The sequence below is a fragment of the Salmo salar genome, chromosome 03, assembly GCF_965601325.2.
Source record: "Salmo salar chromosome 03, fSalSal1, whole genome shotgun sequence".
In the NCBI taxonomy this organism is placed as follows: domain Eukaryota; kingdom Metazoa; phylum Chordata; class Actinopteri; order Salmoniformes; family Salmonidae; genus Salmo; species Salmo salar.
Genome location: NC_138293.1, coordinates 75,272,323 through 75,292,650, shown reverse-complemented (window position 1 = coordinate 75,292,650; position 20,328 = coordinate 75,272,323). Strand labels below are relative to the sequence as shown.

Here is a 20,328-nt window from a genome sequence, read left to right as displayed (position 1 = left end):
CATCCACCTGACAGGTGTGGCATATCTTGGAATCAGGGACGTAAACACATTTGGGCACAAAATTTGAGAGAGAAGCTTTTTTGTGCATATGGAAAATGTCTGGGATCTTTTATTTCAGCTAATGAAACATGGGACCAACACTTGTTGCATTTAAATTATTGTTTAGTATATAATTTATCAAAACATTGTCAATATTGGATCAACTTCAGTGTTAAAAAAGCCTATATACAAGCCAGAATGTTCATGACCTGATTTGGAGTTCTGTTCAGATCTTGCAGCTTGCCCATAGATCTACCAATTTATGTTAGCTGATGCTGCTGAAGTAAGACATTGAAAATCAGAGCTCTTATCATATATTCTGAAAAAACATGACGCAAAAGACCTGCGTTGGAGAAGAAAACAGAAATCAAATGGCCAGTAACGCTTCAGTGATCTGCAGGCTCCAAAGGACCTCTTATACAGTTCAAACTACCCGGGTTGAGGTTAAATTATTATTATTATTTTTTTATTTATTTTTTTAAATCGCACACACCAATTTGGAACCTCAGCTAATGTAGTATGTCACTGGAAGACAGTATTTTAACCATATAATTAGGAATTGGAAAAGTATTTAATAGGATCTCTATGACTTTAATGACAGACTCAATGTATGAATACATACTGTAACTAGGCAAATATCCAGACTAGATCATGATGAATTGGTTTGAACTAGCATGGACCTTACCAAAGACTTTGTAACAATATTGGTTTTAATGTTTGCAAGACAACTCTTTACAAGAAAATGACATCATTAATTACAGTGGGCGCATGTATATTATTATTTATTATCAGGGATGTTACTGTCAAATCCATAGAAAGGGGTCTCTGCTTATTCCTCTCTGGTCACACCCAGCTTTGGCCTGTGGCCACCAACTGGACTGAGATGGTACAGAAAGTAATCTAGCATGTACATTCTGACTGGCTTAACGTAATGGAAGGATACAGATGAATTGGAGCAACAGTCTGGACCCTGACAGAGAGGGAGAAAGAAATTAAAAACAGATGAGCAGGAAGTTCAATGGCACTGAAGGGAGGTCATTTGATATGTGTTGTACTGAGTGTAGACCTACTTACCACTTTGGAAGGGTAATAGTTGTACTGGTGGAACCATTTGGGCAATGTGTCTTCGGTAGAGAGAAGTTTACCCAGCCACAGGGGGTGGAAGGTTTCCCTGTGCTGGAGGTCTCTAGAGTCCCCTGCTGGGACTCCCAGCTTCTGGAGGCAGAAGCCCAGCAGTAGGTCCTCTGCAGAGGTGGACTGGCTGCAGGTTCCATGGTGCAGGGCCCTGACATAGCGGCTCACAGACTCGCGGCTCAGTACATAGCCAGCACCACCACTCATGTAGCCTTGATGGACAAAGCGGCGAAAACGTCTGCCCAGATACACTGGCTGGTCTGGGCTGAACCGAGACAGGAGCAGACGCAAGTTTTCCACTATTACATAGGTGTCATCATCAGCTTTGAGGAACCAGTCAGCCTTGTCTAGGTAACTGGAAATGGAGGGAAAGAGGAGGTATCAAAGACAGAAGGTAGAGTTTGTCTCCTTCACCAGCACATACAAATACACATAGTGCTTTCAGAACACATTCACACCCCTTGGCCTTTCCAACATTTTGTTGTGTTACAGCCTGAATTTAAAATGGATTAATTTGAAATTGTGTGTTACTGGCTTACACACAACACCCCATAATGTCAAAGTGGAATTATATTTTTAGAAATCTATGACAAGACTTCATAATGGCTGTCTAGCAATGACCAACAATCAACAAAACTTAAAGATCTTTAAAAAGAATAATGTACAAATATTGTACAATCCAGGTGTACAAAGTTCTTAGACTTAGCCAGAAAAACTCACAGCTGTAATCACTGCCAAATATGATTCTAACATGTATTGACTCCGATGTGTGAATACTCATGTAAATGAGATAATGTTTTTAGAAATGTTTACAAATTTATGGGACATTGTGTGTAGATGGGTGACCAAAAAAATAGCATATTTACATAGGTCACCTGACTGACAGTCTGTCATCAGCCCATCCACATTGCACTACATACATTCAGTGCATTTGGAAAGTGTTCAGACCCCTTCACTTTTTCTTACGTTACAGCCTTATTCTAAAATTGATTAAATAGTTTATTTTCTTCATCAATCTACACACAAGACTCCATCACAAAACAAAAACAGTTTATCAATTTTTGCAAATGTATAAAATAGAAACTGTAATATTACATTTGCATAAGTATTCAGACCCTTTGTTGAAGCATCTTTGGCAGCAATTACAGCCTTGAGTATTTTTGGGTATGATGCTACAAGCTTGGCACACCTGTATTTGGGGAGTATCTCATATTCTTCTCTGCAGATCCTCTCAAGCTGTCAGGTTGGATGAGGAGCGTCGCTGCACAGCTATATTCATGTTCAATCAGGTTAAAGCCCGGGATCTGGCTAGGCCACTTAAGAACATTGAGACTTTTCCAGAAGCCTCTCCTGCATTGCCTTGGCTGTGTGCTCAGGTTCTTTGTCCTGTTGGAAGATGAACCTTCGCCCCAGTCTGAGGTCCTGAGCGCTCTGGAGCAGGTTTTCATCAAGGATCTCTATGTACTTTGCTCCGTTCATCTTTCCTTTCCCTCGATACCGACTAGTCTCCCTATCCCTGCCGCTGAAAAAAATCCCCACAGCATGATGCTTCCATCAGACGTGACGCTTGGCATTCAGGCCAAAGAGTTCAATCTTGGTTTCATCAGACCAGGGAATCTTGTTTCTCATGGTCTGAGAGTCCTTTAGGTGTCTTTTGGCAAACTTCAAGCGGACTGTCATGCGTCTTTTACTGAGGAGTGGCTTCCGTCTGGCCACTCTACTATAAATAACTGATTGGTGGACTGCTGCAGAGTTGGTTGTCCTTCTGGAAGATTCTCCCATCTCCACAGAGGAACTCTAGAGCTCTGTCAGAGTGACCATCAGGTTCTTGGTCACCCCCGATTGCTCAGTTTGGCCAGGCGGCTAGCTCTAGTGAGAGTCTTGGTGGTTCCAAACTTCTTCCATTTAAGAAAGATGGAGGCCACTGCATCTGAGCTCAATTTCGAGTCTCATAGCAAAGGGTCTGAATAGTTATGTAAATAAGGTGTTTCAGTTTAAGGTATTTGCAAACATTTCTAAAAACCTGTTTTCACTTTGTCATTATAGGATATTGTGTGTATATTTAATTTTATAATACAGCTGTAACAGAACAAAATGTGGAAAAATTGAAGGGGTCTGAATACTTTCCAAATGCACTGTAGATCTCCCATACCACATGGATACCACTAGACCACCAGAATCATGTCCTCCATCAATGTGAGAGAGATTAGGAGAACATACTGGTGTTGTGGGAGCATTACCTGTCATGCAGTAAGTTGAAAGCGGCCATGGTCTTATTGTACAGGTTGGCCCGTCCCTCCTCTGTTGCCAGAGCCAGCACGGTCCCAGGGAACAGGAGGTCCGGCTTAGAGCTCATGAAGAGCAGTGTGTCACAGCGAGGCCCCCAGGTGTTCACTATGTGTTTAGCTCTGGTCCACAGAGTCTGGGGTGAGGTCAACACCCAGCAGAGCAGTCGACCCGAAGAGGGGGTGGGGGGCAATGGCGAGAGGACTGAGGCATTAGTGGCAACAGCAGAGTGGTGTACTGAGAGAGAGAGAGAGAGAGAGAGAATCATGTGGCTGAGTGTATTGGAGATATTCAGAGAGGTGTAAAAAATACTGTAGCTCCAATTTACCTGAAGGGAGCTCAACCAAGAGGCTGCTGGTCCGTGAGGGCAAGGGCACTGTCTCCTGAGAGATCTGATAAGCTCTGTTGTAAGCAATGGCCATGAAACAGAGACAGAACCCCAACACAAAGCCAGCACAGAACATAAAATCCAAGAGCCTGGAAGGCTTTGAAGTGGACTTTGACATAATCATCTGCACAAGACAAAATCATATTGTAAAAGTAATGTCTAGGTTTACAAAAAAGAGAATTAGCAGACAAAGTCAATCAAAAACCAATCTGGTTTATAAGAAGTTGCAACAAGGAGACACATCCAGCACTGAAAATGTCTAATTGACATCTTGGAGACTGGCCCTTTATATACTAATCAGACAGCACCAAATGTTCTAGTCACAAACTTGGGCCTTCAATTGTGTAGGCAATACCACACACACACACACACACACAAAAATAAGGAAACGTCCCTCGTCTGTCACCAATGTTGAATACAATTATTGGAACGTACTCTGATGATTGGGTGTTGGTCATTCAGCTAGTCAGAATGACAAAATATCCACAGGAAAGTATTAAACAGACTTCAAAACATGGCTCTGTGTGGCAATCAAGATGTGTTTGCTCATGACTGAACACACGAGATGGATGTACATGCACAAAACCATGTAAACACCTTGTATTATGTGTGCAGGTACATCCATCTCGTGTGTTCAGTCATGAGCAAACACATCTTGATTGCCACACAGGCCCAAGAAATGCTAGACATTTCTACTTCAGTACTGGTGCACTAAAAAGTTGGGTAAACAATACTTTCCGTTGGATATTTTGTCTCAAATTTCAAACAGCTGAAGGACCAACTGCACAGACAACCAAGAGTAAGTTCAAATGTAATGTTATTCAACATTCTGGCTTGTAAGGAACATTACCACAATTCTGCAGTGCTTTGCTTCAGACTGTATACCAAGAATTGGTATCAAAGTCTGATTTAAGCTATGGAAACACCAGCCCAAGAAGCTTGTAGTTAGTCAAAACAGAAGGCAGTGACTTGGTCAGCGGCTACAGAATCACACAGTGTCATAAATACAATACTACAGTGAATAATAAGTGTGTCCTTGTACATCGTCTGGCATCACCCACTATCAACAGATATGATAATAATCCATAACAGTCTATTGACCATCAACCCACACCTTGAGTGTCACAAACACTGGAAGTCATGTGTATTACAGAAAGGGAAAATATAAATATGCTAAACAGTGTTAATCCCTCTAAACTAAATATGAACTTTAGTGATCTAAATGTCCCATTACCAACATGCATAGACCTACAAATCAATCCTAAATCTTACATTTGGTTTTACAAAGTTCTATCAAACATACCAACCCTCTGCCTTCCAGAAACAGAACAATGGCCTGATGTGACTGTTAATTGGACACCACCCCTGCAGAAGCACTGCCCACCAATTGATTGATTGGGGACACATTAGTAAATGGACCACTAGATGGTGCCATAGAGCACCTTGGACACATTCAATCCTGGGCCCAGTTAATCAAAAATTATCCATTTGGATTTCACCTTTCGTACAGGGTTAAATGCATAGAAATATATTGAATAGAAAGGTATCCACATTCAAGACAATGATTTGTCCATTGTATTTATTCTATTTCTGTGCATTTAATCATATCCGATAGGCAAAATCTGGGCGATGGTCCTGCAGGTTTGCAGCACAATGTACAGAAATCAATTACTTTTTTCTTGGCCCAATAGCTTACTAACACACTTGTCTCAACTAATCAAGGGCTGCTTAAATGGAATCCTTTTGTTAGTAGAAAATCAACATGAGTCTTACAGATGTATACTGTTGAAACCAGTGGAGTAGTTGAGGGTAAACATACCTTAAAGTTTACACACCTTGCAGAGAAAAAAATACTCACTGAAAAGGGATTGACATAACAAAAATAAGGCAGTTTATTGCAACTAATAGCATAGGTCATTGAACAAAAATAACCAAATATGCACGTGTAAAAATAACAGAACACTTGATTTATAAAATCAGATTCATCAACAAAATATTAAAAGCAAAGTGACAACAAAACTGTTGATAGACAGATGTAACCAATTGTTGCACACATGAACACATACTGAAACAGTAATATCTGATTACTTAAGCAGGTCAATGATTTGGAGATTCAGGCCATCCAAAACCCAGTATAAATAGAGGAACAATGCCAATATCATTCAGCCACATGCATCAAATACACATCTAGCCACTATGTTAGCAACACTCAACCTGCATCCACTCACAAACACCTAAGAATAGCTGATGTTGTTGTTGGAATTCAGTTCAGCCTTCTCCTCCAAGTGTTCTGACTTAATCACAGGTGCGTCATTCCAGTTTGTCTGTCATTTTGACAGGCAGGCAGGAGGATTGTATAGGCTGAGGCAGGGCTGGGACACACAGACACTACAATGACCAGATGTGTCAGGTGCAGAGAAAGAGTTGGATAAGGAGATCTAGAGGAGAGGAGAATTTAAATAGATAAATAAATACATGCTTTTGGATAGTTTTGTAGCTTTGAATTGCGCTAGTTAGATGTGTCCAAAAGGCATTAAATACAGGCCAACATTTTGACATAGGAATTGACACACACACAGTGAAAGAGCAGGATGGACAGTGTGAGGATATGAGCGAGGGTGTGGGTGAGGAGGGGCACAGAAGAACTAGGATCCTTTTAGTTTCATTACAACTTTAATTTATTCCACACAAAAATCCAGAAATATTGAAGAGCTTTTCCCCCTCTAATCTTTGCAGACATGAAGCAGTGGGTTGAGTGGAGTTGGTTGGAGAAGGGTTTGGTTGAAAAAGGGTTTTGTTGGTAACTGTGTTAATAGTGACAGTAGGTAGGTAGATGTTCATGATCTATTGAGTGTCTCCAGGTTGAGGCAGGCGGGTGGGGTTGGTTGGTTGTTGGCTTTGCGCTGGGCAGACAGAGCTCTGTTGGCATGGCGCCCCCTAGCTGGGGGAGAGTGCAGGGCTGGGTTCCATGCTGATGTTGACCAGACACTCACTGGACTTGAGGCTGGACATGGACTTGCAGCTGGGGAGAGAGGCCAGAGAGCCACAGAGACCTATCATAGAAGGGGTGTAGTCTTTTCCTACAGAGGAGAGAAAAGACAAAACACAATAAAACTCTGTCCCTAAAGCACACTTTGGCTATCAGCATAACTTAAACACCCACACAAAATACACCATAGACACTGTTCAAACATGCCTTTGTATGTGTGTGTTTGTGAGGACATGTGGATGCATTCTTCTAAGTGGGTTTCTGTTTCTGTGTGGTTTTGTGTTGGTGCATGTATGACAGTGGGTGACTCGGTTCACATATTTCTGCAGAATCAGTATACATTGCTGTGCATCTACAAATGTGTTTGTATAATGTACATTTATCTGTCGAGCACCAACCTGTATCTCCGTTCTGTTGCCCATCTGTCTTCTGGGAATCAGAGTTCAGACTGACGTCAGCTGAGAGCTGCTCCAAACTGTGGAAGCTTCTCCTGAAAGGATGAGTGACATCATGAAATACTGTTACAATAACATCTGTGTGGAAATCGCTTTGACATTTCCTGTTTGCTAAAATTATAATAGTTTGCCTAATTTTAGTTTATGTGACAAAGCAAGTAAGTATAGTGTTGCGTTCCATCATCGTACCATCTAAACCGCTGTGAAATATATTTTCCATAACCAAAACCAGCTGTTTGAAGATGCTGTACAAAACCGAAAGTAAAAGAATGCAAAATGAAACTTAAGAACGAGAAGCATAGAAATACCACACATAGAACAGATATACACTTCTTATAGTTCCTTTCAATGAGAATGACATGTCTATATCACACATTTCTATGTGAATTTGGTTGGGTCGCCCAAAAAGTTACATATTGCAGCTTTAAATGTACAGTAGCACAAAAATCACACACATGCACATATACACACACTCATACAGTAGATATACCTGCGGAAGAGCTTGACGTCCCCCTGGTTGTTGTAGCCTCGTATGGAGGACCACTGGTTGACCAGAGGGATGGACAGATCCTTAGTCAGGTGGGAGGAATCACAGGGGATGAGGGCAGTGCTGGAAGGAACACGCTTGTGATTAACTCTTAAAATCATCTGATATGTTATGTACTGCATTTGTGTGTGTCTGTTTATGATGTTTGTATGTGTCCCCGTCAATGTATACCAGTGTGTGTGCATTTGTATACTGCTCTCACAGTTGTGCCTGCAGCTCCAGTACGATGGACTCCAGCTCCTTCTTCTCCTGCAGGCTCTGGACTCTGAGCTCCTCTAGCCTGGCACTCAGCTTCTTGTTCTCCGTCTCCACATTCTTCAGCTGGGACTCCCGCAGACGCACCAGCTCCTCCAGGTAGCCCTGCATCCCAGACACAGGCACCGACCCAGACGCAGACACACAGTTAGAAGATAGGACTGGAGTGCATACAGATAGACTGTGTTCTGCATATCCCAAAAGTACATAAAGTTTTTACTCTATATACAGTGCCTTAGGAAAGTATTCAGACCCCTTGACTTTTTCCACATTTTGTTACAGCCTTATTCTAAAATGGTTAAAATCAAATAAATTCATCAATCTACACACAATACACGATAATGACAATTTTTTGAAAATGTAGGCAATCTTAAAAACTGAAATACGTTATTTACATAAATATTCAGACCCTTTACTATGAAACTCGAAATTGAGCTCAGATGCATATTGTTTCCATTGATCATCCTTTAGATGTTTCTACAACTTGATTGGTTTCCACCTGTCGTAAATTCAATTGATTGGACATGATTTGGAAAGGCTCACACCTGTCTACATAAGGTACCACAGTTGACAGTGCAGAGCAAAAACCAAGCCATGAGGTCGAAGGAATTGTCCGTAGAGCTCAGAGACAGGACTGTGTCGAGGCACAGATCTGGGGAAGACTACCAAAAAATGTCTGCAGCATTAAAGGCCCCCAAAAACACAGTGGCTTCCATCATTCTTAAATTGAAGAAGTTTAGAACCACCAAGACTCTTCCCTGAGCTGCCTGCCCGATCAAACTGAGCAATCGAGGGAGAAGGGCCTTGGTTATGGAGGTGACCAAGAACCCGATGGTCACTCTGACAGAGCTCTAGAGTTCCTCAGTGAAGATAGGAGAACCTTACAGAAGGACAACCATCTCTGCAGCACTTTACCAATCAGGCCTTTATGGTAGAGTGGCCAGATGGAAGCCACTCCTCAGTAAAAGGCACATGAAAGTCCACTTGGAATTTGCCGAAAGTCACCTAAAGACTCTCAGGCCATGAGAAACAAGATGATCTGGTCTGATGAAATCAAGATTGAACTCTTTGGCCTGAATGCCAAGCGTTACGTCTGGAGGGAACCTGGCACCATCCCTACGGTGAAGCATGGTGGTGGCAGCATCCTGTTGTGGGTATGTTTTTCAAAGGCAGGGACAGGGAGACTGGTCAGGATTGAGGGAAAGATGAACGGAGCAAAGTACAGAGAGATCCTTGATGAAAACCTGCTACAGAGCGCTCAGGACCTCAGACTGGGGTGAAGGTTCACCTTCCAACAGGACAATGACCCTAAGCACACAGCCAAGACTACGCAGGAGTGGCTTTGGGGACAAGTCTTCAAATGTCCTTGAGTGGCCCAGCCAGAGCCTGGACTTGAACCCGATGGAACATCTCCGGAGAGACCTAAAAAGCTGGAAGAGATTCTATGCCCCATGTCTTTAGGAATGTAAGGTTATCAGGAGGTCAAAAGGTCACCTTCTGGGCGTACACGATCTTAAACCTCTGTTCCATCTTGCGACACTTGTTCCTCCAGCTCTCCTCGTCGGTGACCAGGGGGATGTAGGGGTGTTCTGGGACACTTTCGTCACTGGCACTGCTGTCCACACTGCACCGGTCATCCTCATCACTCAGGTAGTCATAGCTGTAAGCAGGGGACATATAGCAAGGGAGTTACACACTTTTACACACTGCTTATAGTCATTTGTATAGCTATGACTAAGCTACTGACTAGTATGACATATATTCACGAAGTGGGCATGTGGTTGTCTCACCTCTGAGTGAACTTCAGGTAAGGTGTGAAGTCAATCACTGCAGGGGACTTCCCATCCAGCACCTCCCCCTTCAAGCAAAAACTGGACAGAGAAAGAATTGTGAACTTTAAGATAACAATGTAACAAATAATAATGCTATGATTCTGCAGGCCTGAGTAATGCTGCCTCACCTGAAGTCTATGGTACTGAGGCCAATGAGCATGCCTGTCAGAACAGTGGCCTCCTCTCTCAGTATGATGGCTCCGTCATCATAGAACCTCCTGCAGTGCAAAGCCTTATGATTAGTTATGTTTTGCATGTTGTTTCTAAGGTAGCTTGGTAGTTAATAGGCTAGATGGGATACTATTATGTGGTATATCTGACCTGGTTGTCCGTGTGTCCCTCAGGGCCGTGGCCACATACTCTGACAGACGCTTCTCCATCAGCGCCACACGGATCCATGCCCGACCCTGCAGGAAACAATGGAAGGAGAGAAAGAGAAAAAGAGAGAGAAAGGGGGGGTCAGTGGGAACGAGAGCGGAGTGCCAGCTAAGGGATTTTTTACTCTGAAGCTCTGGTGACACACACACACACACACAGATGATCCCCGTCCTTGCCTTGGCTCGTGAGGTGCTGATGTTCTCAATGTTTTCGATGCTGGCGATGCAGTTGTTCTGCACCTTGCTGCATGCCAGCCGGATGTAGTCCCAGAAACTTCGCTGTCCATCTGAGATGAACCAGCTTCCTGGACCTGGTCCAAAGATAAAACACTGACAATGACTCCCATCTCCTACAACAGCCCACACAGTGTCCCTGTCGCTCAACGCACCACAGCAGATTGGCTTTGCATCCAGCACTTTAACTCAGTCAAAACAGATGGGCATGCCATGAGCTCATGTAAAAATCATTACATTTGCCTATTATATGTGTGACATTATACATATTATGTAAATAGGTAAATAGTAACATTTGAAACTAGGGTAAGCCTTGAGGCTTCCGTATCCTGAATTAGAAGACCGAGAGACTGATGGACACTTCCATGTCCTGTACCTGCCATGTTACCTTTGAAGCGGTGGCTGAGGATGTGTTCCAAGATTGCAGCGAAGTTGACAAACTCCTCGGATGAGTCATCGATGGGCTCGGCTGTGTACTTTTCCAGGAGTGTCTTCACCGAGAATCTAAAAGAGAATAGAAGAGAGAGACAGAGGAATGAGAAACATAGAAGATAACTACGTACGTATTTGCGAAACTATTATATATGCAATAAAAATGCAAGTAGCAAAGAGGTACAGTATGTTGAAAGTAAAGAAATCATGTAAAAAACAACAATAGAAGCAGACAGGCAGAGACAAATGTACTACTGTACTTGACTTGTGCTAAACAATAGCTGAGAGGAGTTCTTTGGGAGCAATGCCATCGAATGCATCTGAGGTCACCCCCAATTGTCTTGTGTGCAACACAATGTCCCCCTTCAGATGCTCCGCAAAGTGTCCGTGACAACAACACAATTAACCCCCTTGTCTCAACCAATGGCAGATGACACGGTTGTCGGCGTGGCAGCCTTTGTTCAGTATGGGCTCCCAGGTCCTGTCCGTCCCTTGGTCTGATCCCTGTAAGGAACCAGCCGACATCAGAGTATGACCAAATACGACCCCCCCCCCCACCCTCTCTATACACGGTGGTCTGATCTATTTAGGACAGCTGTAGCCACTGATTTCGTTTGGTTGATGACCTCAAGATTTCACTGCACATCCCACTGAGAGCTAAGCGCTAGAGGCTATGCTGTGCCTGCTGAGTGTAAGCTGAGAGTCCAGGCACAGACTAGGGCTGACTGCCTCTTGTTCCATGGGAAACACTAGCATCACCGAGGGCAAGACTGCCCTGGCAGTGGGCAAAACTTCCATAGCCAGGGGCAAGACCACGGTCGCGATGGGCAACACCTCCGTCTCCAGAGGAGTGACCACCACCTCCATGGGGGACTCCACCATCAGTAGGGAGAAGACCACAGTAGCTCTTGGCCGAGCTAGTTTCACCAGGGGAACCACCACCACCTCCTTCCGGAAGGCTCTGATGCCAAAGCGCAGGACCACCTAGAATAAATGGACAGGAGCTCAGACGCCAGGGCCAAGACTCCCAAAGCAACCAGGACATCAAAAAAAGACTTGACTGAAGAGGAGGAGTGGAAAGTCACCTTCCTGTCCAGCAAGACTAGCTTCACTAAGGGCAGGATCTTGATTCTGAAGACTAAGTACGCCATCTCCTGGGGCAAGTCATCTGTCTCGTGGAGCAGAACCACCGTTACCCTGGGAAAGATCACTGTGACCATGGGAAAGACCTCCGTGACACGAGACCAGACCACCAGCTCTCTGACCACTCTGACCTTCACCCATGGAGAGAAGTCTGTGTCTGTGGTCAAATCCAGCCTCACTAGGGGCAGACAAACTACACGGAACATCTACTGGGATTTCCATCTGTGATTATTGTATACGGTTACACTCAAAACAGAGGGACTTTTATCTGGTCAGTTTTAGCAGGTCAGTAGTAGCTTAAATCATGTCCATCTGTAATCAGTTATTCCATGTGTCTGATCAATGTGCAGCATTCTGCAGCTCGAGTGTCAATGAAGCGTTCATGTTTTCAAAGAAAAACATTTAGCATGTCTTTCAAAATGAATCCCACATGATGAGACTATTGTTAGGATGTGTTACGGATCTAACAGGCTTGAAATGAGATATTCAGATGTGTGACAGAGGAGATGAGGTTGGTGGTGTGTTGGCAGGGAGGCAGGAGGACACAGCTGTGTGTGGTGTATGTGGAGACACTGGACAGAGCATGTGTCATCAGTGTGCTGTTCAACAGAGAACCTCAACGGTAATTCTCTGAATCAAAAATACAGTTTAAATGTCCCCATTTGTTATAAAACAACAATTGCATGCTGATTAAATTGGTCTGTTTCAAGGTTGAACAGATTACAATAACTATGCTATGTTCAGTTTTATAAAGACAGTCTTAAACTAGGAAATGTGTCTGTCATAACTGATTGATTGATTGATGTAACCTAATGCTTATAAAATAACTGCTTCAACACTGCTTGGCTTAATTTTGTTTGTTTGCAAATTTGACTTATTATATAACATACAAGTAGTAGGAAACAAATGATATGTACTGTCCTGAAGTGGAATAATGAATTATTTTCATACTAAAGGACCATAGACAAATGCAATATAAGATTATCTGATCATCTCTAAATGGAATAAACAATTTTACGGAGACAGACACTTGGAAAAATCCTAAGAGCCACACCCATATTGGAGACCGAAGCCAAGATGCACATTGCACATTTGAGAAGAGCGGACATAGGCCATTGATGGAAAACATGAACTTACGTCAACATCCTTGCCCATATAATAATGTCTCACATTATATGTTTCATGATGCACATGTTCCATACAGCTTCACACAGAACCAAGGATTTACAATCAGGGGATATAGGCAACAATGCCGCAGGATCAAGTGATGTCACCACATATTGTCCTCTGGGCAACAATGTCTCCTTCAGCCGTGTCGTGGTGGTGATGGGACAATCGTTCCACTGTACCAAGCCCTCAGATAGGCTACAGCCACCTACGGCTGCCTCTGTCCATTCACAGGGACACATGGGTGGTATGTGGCCTTCCAGAGCCCACGTCTATAAGCTCAACGAAGGCATTATGTGACACGGGGGTAGCACTATCCACGCTTAGCATTCTGGTCTACTCTGGACTCTCGTTACTGTTACTATCACACCCAAGCTTTACTGAGCGGGGTGTACTGCATGAGCGTGCGATGTGTCGCGCCGAGTGAACCCCAAAATCCACCACCTCAGCAGGGTCAGGAATTCAACCTTCTTCTCAATGGGCAACACCAGCATCACCGAGGGGAAGACGGCCCTCTCCCTGGGAAACACCACTATCAAGAGGGGCAAGACCAAGCTCACCGTGGGCAACTCGTCTATCACCAGGGGCAAGAAGACCACTTCTCTGGGCGCCTCCACCATCGCCAGTGCCAAGACCAAGCTCACTATGGGCAATGCCTCCTTCAGCAGGGGCACCACCACCACCTCGTTTCGAAAAGCCTTTTTCGCCAAACGCAAGACCCTCTAGATGAGAGTGGACATCATTGGGTGGAGGGACTGGTGGCTAATTCAACAAAACTTAAAGACAACATACAACAACACCATCACAGGGGACCTAAGGACATCACCGCAACGTCTACACAGGCTATATCTAAACTGACTTCTAAAACACTGGATTATTTTGCTTTGGACCATTTTACTTTTTCGATCAAACAGGATTTTATCAAGGAAACAGGTCAGTGGTTTTAGAATTCTTAGATGTGTTCTACTCTACCCATGATTCCAGGTGAGTCTTTGAGTTATGGGTTGTGCAGAAGTCAATGTCTGTTGTACATGTTACTGTTGGACACCCTATTCAGTTGCCTAGAACAAAACTTTGAGAACATTTTGCCTGCTACATTGTTGCAATATTCTATGACAATTAGGCACTTTAGGTATTTCTGCAGCCCTGATATGTCAAGGAAATCAGTAGTTAGCAAGATGGTCATCTCTGATTATCAGTAAAAATCAGTTTATGTGATTACAACATCAGAATCTAATATTGTGGTTGAATGATTACAAATTGATAATGTCTCTGGATGTGAAGGGGATTTAGAGCGGTAATAACTGATATGCCTTAAATGATAATGGATTGAGTGCCACAGTAAATACACTTGGTACGATTTGACACTGAAAAACAACTGCCCGGCCTTAAAACAAACATCTTTTGTGCCCCCTCTCACTCCTCTTGGATCTCAGCCAAACCCACTCTCAGCTCTCTTCAAACGTCCTCTTGTTCTTTTTGCTACCTTTCCTACTGTACTTACGTTCAGTTGTGCTTCATTTACAATACAATTTAGGATCAGGGTTCTCTAATTTGTCCAAAATAATCTCAGAAGATTAGGATTGAGAGCTCTCAATCACAATTTTATCTCTTCCCCACTTTGTCTGACTAACTCTCTCCCTCTCCTCCTCCCTCTCCTCTCCTCTCTCCCTCTCCAGTCTTGGCCTAACCAGCAGGATCAGCTGACACTGGAGGATTCCTCCCTGGCCACGGCCATGTGAAGTGAACACTGTTGGTGTGATGCTGTGTTTCAGATTCTCTACTGGGTGTGTGTGCACCTGGAGGATCCCTCCCATAGGGGAGATGAGTTCAGCCAGGGGAGGAGATGCAAGCCCTGTGTCTATGCGCCATGCAATATCATGGGAGGAGATAGTATTAGTTGACTTATTTGCTCTGACGGAGAGACTACAAACGTTATGACCAAAATAATGTGTCACATCAAGCAATATCGATAGATGGAAGGGTGTGTGAATGTGAAGGGAATGAGGAGCCAGGCAGGGTGTCTCATGGCCAGTGTATGTGCATTTGGAGGAGTAGAAAAAGTAGAAAAATAGAGGTGCTGGGCTGGGAAGAACTGAAGGCATAATTCATAATAATGAACATGATGAGGGGATGTGATATGAAGGATATAGTATGTCACAGAGACAGTAGATATGGTAATAGGAGAGGAGGAAGGTGGGGAAAGGTTCAAGTGACATCTGAACTTGTATAATAGTGTATATATACTGTAATGTGAAGTGGTTGGTCCTGCTGGTAACGTTCACATTGCAATGCCAATGAACCTTGCTTATGTTTAGTAAGGCAGAGGTCATCTGTGCAATAATATGCTAGAAATATGTGAAAACAAGAGGGAAACAAGAGGATAATTAGGCTGAAAAGAACACCAATATTACGATCATAATTTGTTATTCTAGGATGGCTGGCTCCAAGTGCTGCTTTAATGTGCACAATGAACAATGGGACAGCCACTTCTGAGTGGATGAGAAGGGTTTTTGTGAGGACAAAAGTAGAGCAGTGGAACCCTGAGGCTGAGAGAGAGGTAGAGAGAGAGACTGAGGGAAAGAGAGGCTGAGGGAGAGAGAGAGAGAGAGAGAGAGAGACTGAGGGAGAGCGAGAGAGAGAGACTGAGGGAGGGAGGGAGAGAGAGAGAGAGAGAGAGAGAGAGAGACTGAGGGAGAGCGAGAGAGACTGAGGGAGAGAGAGAGAGAGACTGAGGGAGAGAGAGACAGAGAGAGAGAGGGAGAGAGAGAGAGAGAGAGAGACAGGGAGAGAGAGAGAGAGAGAGAGAGAGAGAGAGACAGGGAGAGAGAGAGAGAGAGAGAGAGAGAGGAGAGAGAGAGAGAGAGAGGCTGAGGGGGAGAGAGAGAGAGAGAGAGAGAGGGGCAGAGAGAGAGGCTGAGAGAGAGAGAGAGGCTGAGGGGTAGGGAGAGAGAGGGAGAGAGAGAGAGAGAGAGAGAGAGAGAGAGAGAGAGAGAGAGAGAGAGAGAGGTGAAGAGTGGGACCATTTGTGGTGCTTTGCCATTGTTTAACACAAGAAAGGACACACTCAGAGTGAAGAACCATGCTGTACAGTCCCTCACAGAACCCACATTCAAGTTTCAAAGTACTTTACAATCATTGTGCAGCTGGTTCCACTTTATAAGTCCTCCTCAGGATATTACAACAGAGACAGTAATGACACATTCTCCCCAGCCACACCCAAAACAATTGAAGGCTTCAACAGACAAAAGACGACTTGCTCTTCCTTCTCATCTCATCCACTTTTATTTACAGGGAGCAAGGATGAAATAGGGTTGATACCTCCAAATCTTTAACCATCTTATTTATGTTGTTTTCTTAGGTTCAACGTGTTGGCACCAACAGTGTTCATCCAGTCATGGACCTCGTCATGAGAGCTCTTAGGCCAGAATATGCAACAACAAAGTAATATATCAACTGGCCTGTAACAACATTCCCTAGTGATAGCTGTTTCTCCTGGTTTGGCCTCTTTTCAATAAGGTAAAATAGCAGCTATTGGTACAGTCTGTTTCTCTCAGATGAACCAAGTACAGATGACACTCTGGTCCCGCCATGTTTTAAAAACATATGTAGCCCATTGCAACAGCTATACTGTTATGTAAGACTTGTATTTTATTCTTGACATTTTATTATTATTCTGGCCATGGTAAATACTTATAAATGAAAGCCAGCTTAAGGCATGAGTGGTATCTCCTTTAAAAGTAATTTTTTTCTCAGGACTTGAAAAGTTCATGGTGCCAAGTTCCAACTGAGATTTCTTCAGTCATTTTCAAACACACATCAAATTAGTACATGAATACATGAGACTTTTCCACTTGGAGACTACCAGCTGGACCATACTGTATATCTATGACCTCTGCTGACTTAACTATTGACCTAAGACCTTTGACCCAGGGAAGAAACAATAGTTCCCTGTGATGTTGAGAGTATTTCCAGATTTCCGTCACTGTACTGTCTTTTGCTGTGCATGGAAATCTCTGTCATCAAAATAAGTTCAGTCGATGAAACATGATGTAATGGGGAGGTCACTTTGACACATCAGATCACTGCATTTTAGAAGTCACTATATCTTGGCTTTGGTGTCGAAAACAGGGCCAACCCATGAGATGTGCCATCACAGAGTAGGTCTACTAGTATTACTGAGCCCTACTATATCAGTATAGCACTAAAACAACCATGTTAATGACTTGGAGGAAGAGCTTTGAATGGGAGTGTGATGCCAGTTTGGGAAAATCCATTATGATCCCTGATGACAAATTGACATGGGGATGAAGCTCTGGGTCCAGCATTTCACCAAGGGTCAATGACACAGTAAACGGATTCAAATTCAGTAATCAAGAACAACTTTGTATGATAATAGAGCATTCACAAATAGGCCTCAAGACAAGGATTTACTTCCAAAAAATGAAAAATAGGAAGTCCAAACATGTTAATCTATGTGTGTCGATGTCTGGTAAATGTGTATGTTGTGATAGTGGAGGAAATGTTTTGTATTCAAATTGAATATATACACGTGCATTAGTGTTAGAAGAAGGATCATGCTTGGGCTGGTGTGCTAACTGAACACTAATTTGGGCTTCGTTGGGAGGGATGGCTAATGATCTGAAGATAACTGTGTCCATATCAGTCAAACCTTTTTCATGACTCCCTCCGTTACTCTTGGCATTAGTCTGGAGCACAGATCCACCCTCTCTTCTTTGCCCCAAGGCTGCCCTGCTCTGCTCTGCTGGTAGCCCTGCCTATACAATGAGACACACACAACATCAGCCTGACTCTATGCACAGCCAGAGGTCCTGAGGTCACAAACATTCACAACCTCTGTCAACTTGAACACCACCTGGGACAAGGGCTGTCATTGGCTGACACATGGAAGTGGTACACTTCTGTCGGGCAGGAAAAGAGGCCTCTATGACTTACAGCCCATCTTAGACTGCACAATACAAAAGGTAGACTTGACATCGACACAGATGCTTTCAGATATTCAAAGCCTGGGGAATACATGTATTACCCTTGCATTAAACTTAATTCATAGCTCTCATTGAAAAGTAATTCATGTCTTTCCCAGTGGGGAAAACTGTATGATTAGCATTACTGATGAAAAACTGTTGTGAACATTTTTTGTTTTGTTTTGTGTCCTGTGCCTGTGTCTTTAAATGTCTTGGATTAAATGTTCTTGGCACGGTCAGCGTCTGAAAAATGACCGAACTGCAACAAATGTCTCTTTGTTCTCTCACTAATCCTTGGAGTCTGAAGTCTGTGTCTTTGAAAACATTCTTAATTTCTGGTCATGGTCTATGTCTGTTCTATGTGTTCCATTACACTGTGTTCCACTGAATGCAGACAGAACCCTTGACAGAGAGGTGCTGTAATTAAAAGTGCTTGATCGTGTTCCTGGAGTTTTCATTTGTCTCTTTATTCTTCTATCCAAGCAGCAAACAAACACTAAACTCAACATGTCATATCATGAGGATGTGGCCAATGTCGATGTCGTCGGATTGGAAGGATGGCAAGATATCCATGATTAGTAACAATGTCATGAACCATATAAGCCTACCAACACTACACATGAGCGTAACTCATTTTCTGCTCATTTCTTTGTCTAGAAATGATTTAGTGAGAGCACCAGGAGCTTGCGTGATGTCACTCCCGTTGGTCCTCTGTAGAACAATGCCTCCCTCAGGAGATAAAATGTGTCCCTGACGGCAAGACAATGGGTCTCCTGGCCGCTCAGAGTGACAGCACACACTGGAGAACTCATGCCTCATCTGATAGGTTCACGTCTCATCATGAGGGTGCCCACCGATAATATATTCACATCGCTAACATACAAGCTACAAGCCACAGACCCACACGTTTCTGAGGCAACAATCCAGTTGCTGCTCCTACTGGATCTCCTTATATGAAGACAGGGATATAAACCATGATGACTCACCATGGTACATGTTAACACACAACGGACATGAAGACAGGGATATAAACCATGATGACTCACCATGGTACATGTTAACACACAGTGAAGAGGAAGCTTACAGTATAGATGCATAAGGACACAGAGATAAGGCACATTGGGTAATGAGTATAGCACAGCAGCATTCAATGACCATAATAAACATCCGATTTCACTGTGATGTCATTATCTTGGAGCAACATTTCTATAAGCGGTAAATAATGTCCTCGTTCCAAGAAGGTTGTCGTCATTGCTACATCACCGACCTGGGGAATTCTGGTGGACCAATGCCCTCTCAAACATAGGCCTCACACACCCCATTTAATCCACTTTCCTTTCAAATAGGCCGACATAGCGGCGGAGACAGCGGGGTGTCCACCAAGGTGAAACCGCATATGTGGCTGTTAATTTATAAGGCGATCTGGTTCTCTCTCACCGTTACTTACCAAGATAAAAATAACGTAAAACATTTATACATTTAAATTTCCCCAAGTAGCCTAATGTATAGGCTACCACAGTGCCCATAGCTGTGAAATATGTTGCCTTTTGTTTTTCTTTTCGTTTTCTTATGAGAATGTATGATTGGGAACAAACAACACAGGACACAGAGCTGGCACTAACACTTAACTATTGCAGCCGCAAATTATTCCAACGCTTCATACATTGCAGCATAAGCCATTACACATGTATTTCCATGCATGCATTCACTAATATGTGTGGTTAACATGACGTGCCAACCACACGAAACCTCCGCTCCCCTGTGTTTACCTGCATACGGTGATGAGATTTCTTCGCTCCACGCCGACGCTCCGAGAAGATGCCTTTTTCGATGTCAAACCCATAGCCATTGCTTTTCGGACACAGCCGGATTCCATTCAGCGGCGGTACGGAGCCTTCCGGTAGTCCAGCACCACCAAGACCCCTCCCTCCGCAGGCCTATGCCATATATTCCGCTGTCCTCAGTTCTCCGCGAGAAGCAGAGAAATGCTGATGCTTAATTAGTGGGCTCTTCGTTGACGCACAACGATGGAGTTGTGCAGGGTCGAGTTGTACAGGGTGAATAG

The 20,328-nt window shown here is 43.6% G+C and overlaps 2 protein-coding genes and 1 long non-coding RNA gene across 6 annotated transcripts; 1 reads left to right on the top strand and 2 right to left on the bottom strand.

Annotated features, from left to right (window-relative positions):
- Positions 1–778: 778 nt before the first annotated feature.
- LOC106601608 (glycoprotein-N-acetylgalactosamine 3-beta-galactosyltransferase 1) lies at positions 779–5,259 on the bottom strand. 3 transcript variants are annotated; one of them, XM_014193948.3, is made up of 5 exons: positions 5,155–5,259; positions 3,788–3,971; positions 3,414–3,696; positions 1,114–1,528; positions 779–1,009 (listed from the first exon to the last, which is right to left on the bottom strand). In XM_014193948.3, the coding sequence occupies exons 2-5, from the start codon at positions 3,969–3,971 to the stop codon at positions 869–871; spliced, it is 1,023 nt and encodes a 340-aa protein (XP_014049423.1). In that variant the 5' UTR covers positions 5,155–5,259; the 3' UTR covers positions 779–868. The 3 variants fall into 3 exon arrangements, with proteins under 3 accessions (XP_014049423.1, XP_014049422.1, XP_014049421.1); XM_014193947.3 differs by having other exon boundaries at positions 5,151–5,249; XM_014193946.3 differs by having other exon boundaries at positions 5,120–5,233.
- Positions 5,260–5,715: 456 nt separating this feature from the next.
- Positions 5,716–20,316, bottom strand: LOC123741702 (RUN domain-containing protein 3A). The gene is made up of 11 exons (XM_045715373.2): positions 20,033–20,316; positions 10,925–11,040; positions 10,480–10,613; positions 10,247–10,332; positions 10,054–10,143; positions 9,884–9,964; positions 9,588–9,753; positions 8,041–8,198; positions 7,782–7,901; positions 7,235–7,326; positions 5,716–6,927 (listed from the first exon to the last, which is right to left on the bottom strand). Exons 1-11 carry the CDS (start codon positions 20,137–20,139, stop codon positions 6,785–6,787), a joined length of 1,293 nt encoding a protein of 430 aa, XP_045571329.2. The 5' UTR covers positions 20,140–20,316; the 3' UTR covers positions 5,716–6,784.
- LOC145876452 (uncharacterized) lies at positions 13,335–18,705 on the top strand. Of its 2 annotated transcripts, XR_014391547.1 has the most exons (3): positions 13,335–14,211; positions 14,958–15,065; positions 16,640–18,705. It is a non-coding gene; the product is annotated as an uncharacterized LOC145876452 (long non-coding RNA). The 2 variants fall into 2 exon arrangements; XR_014391546.1 differs by lacking the exon at positions 14,958–15,065.
- Positions 20,317–20,328: the final 12 nt, after the last annotated feature.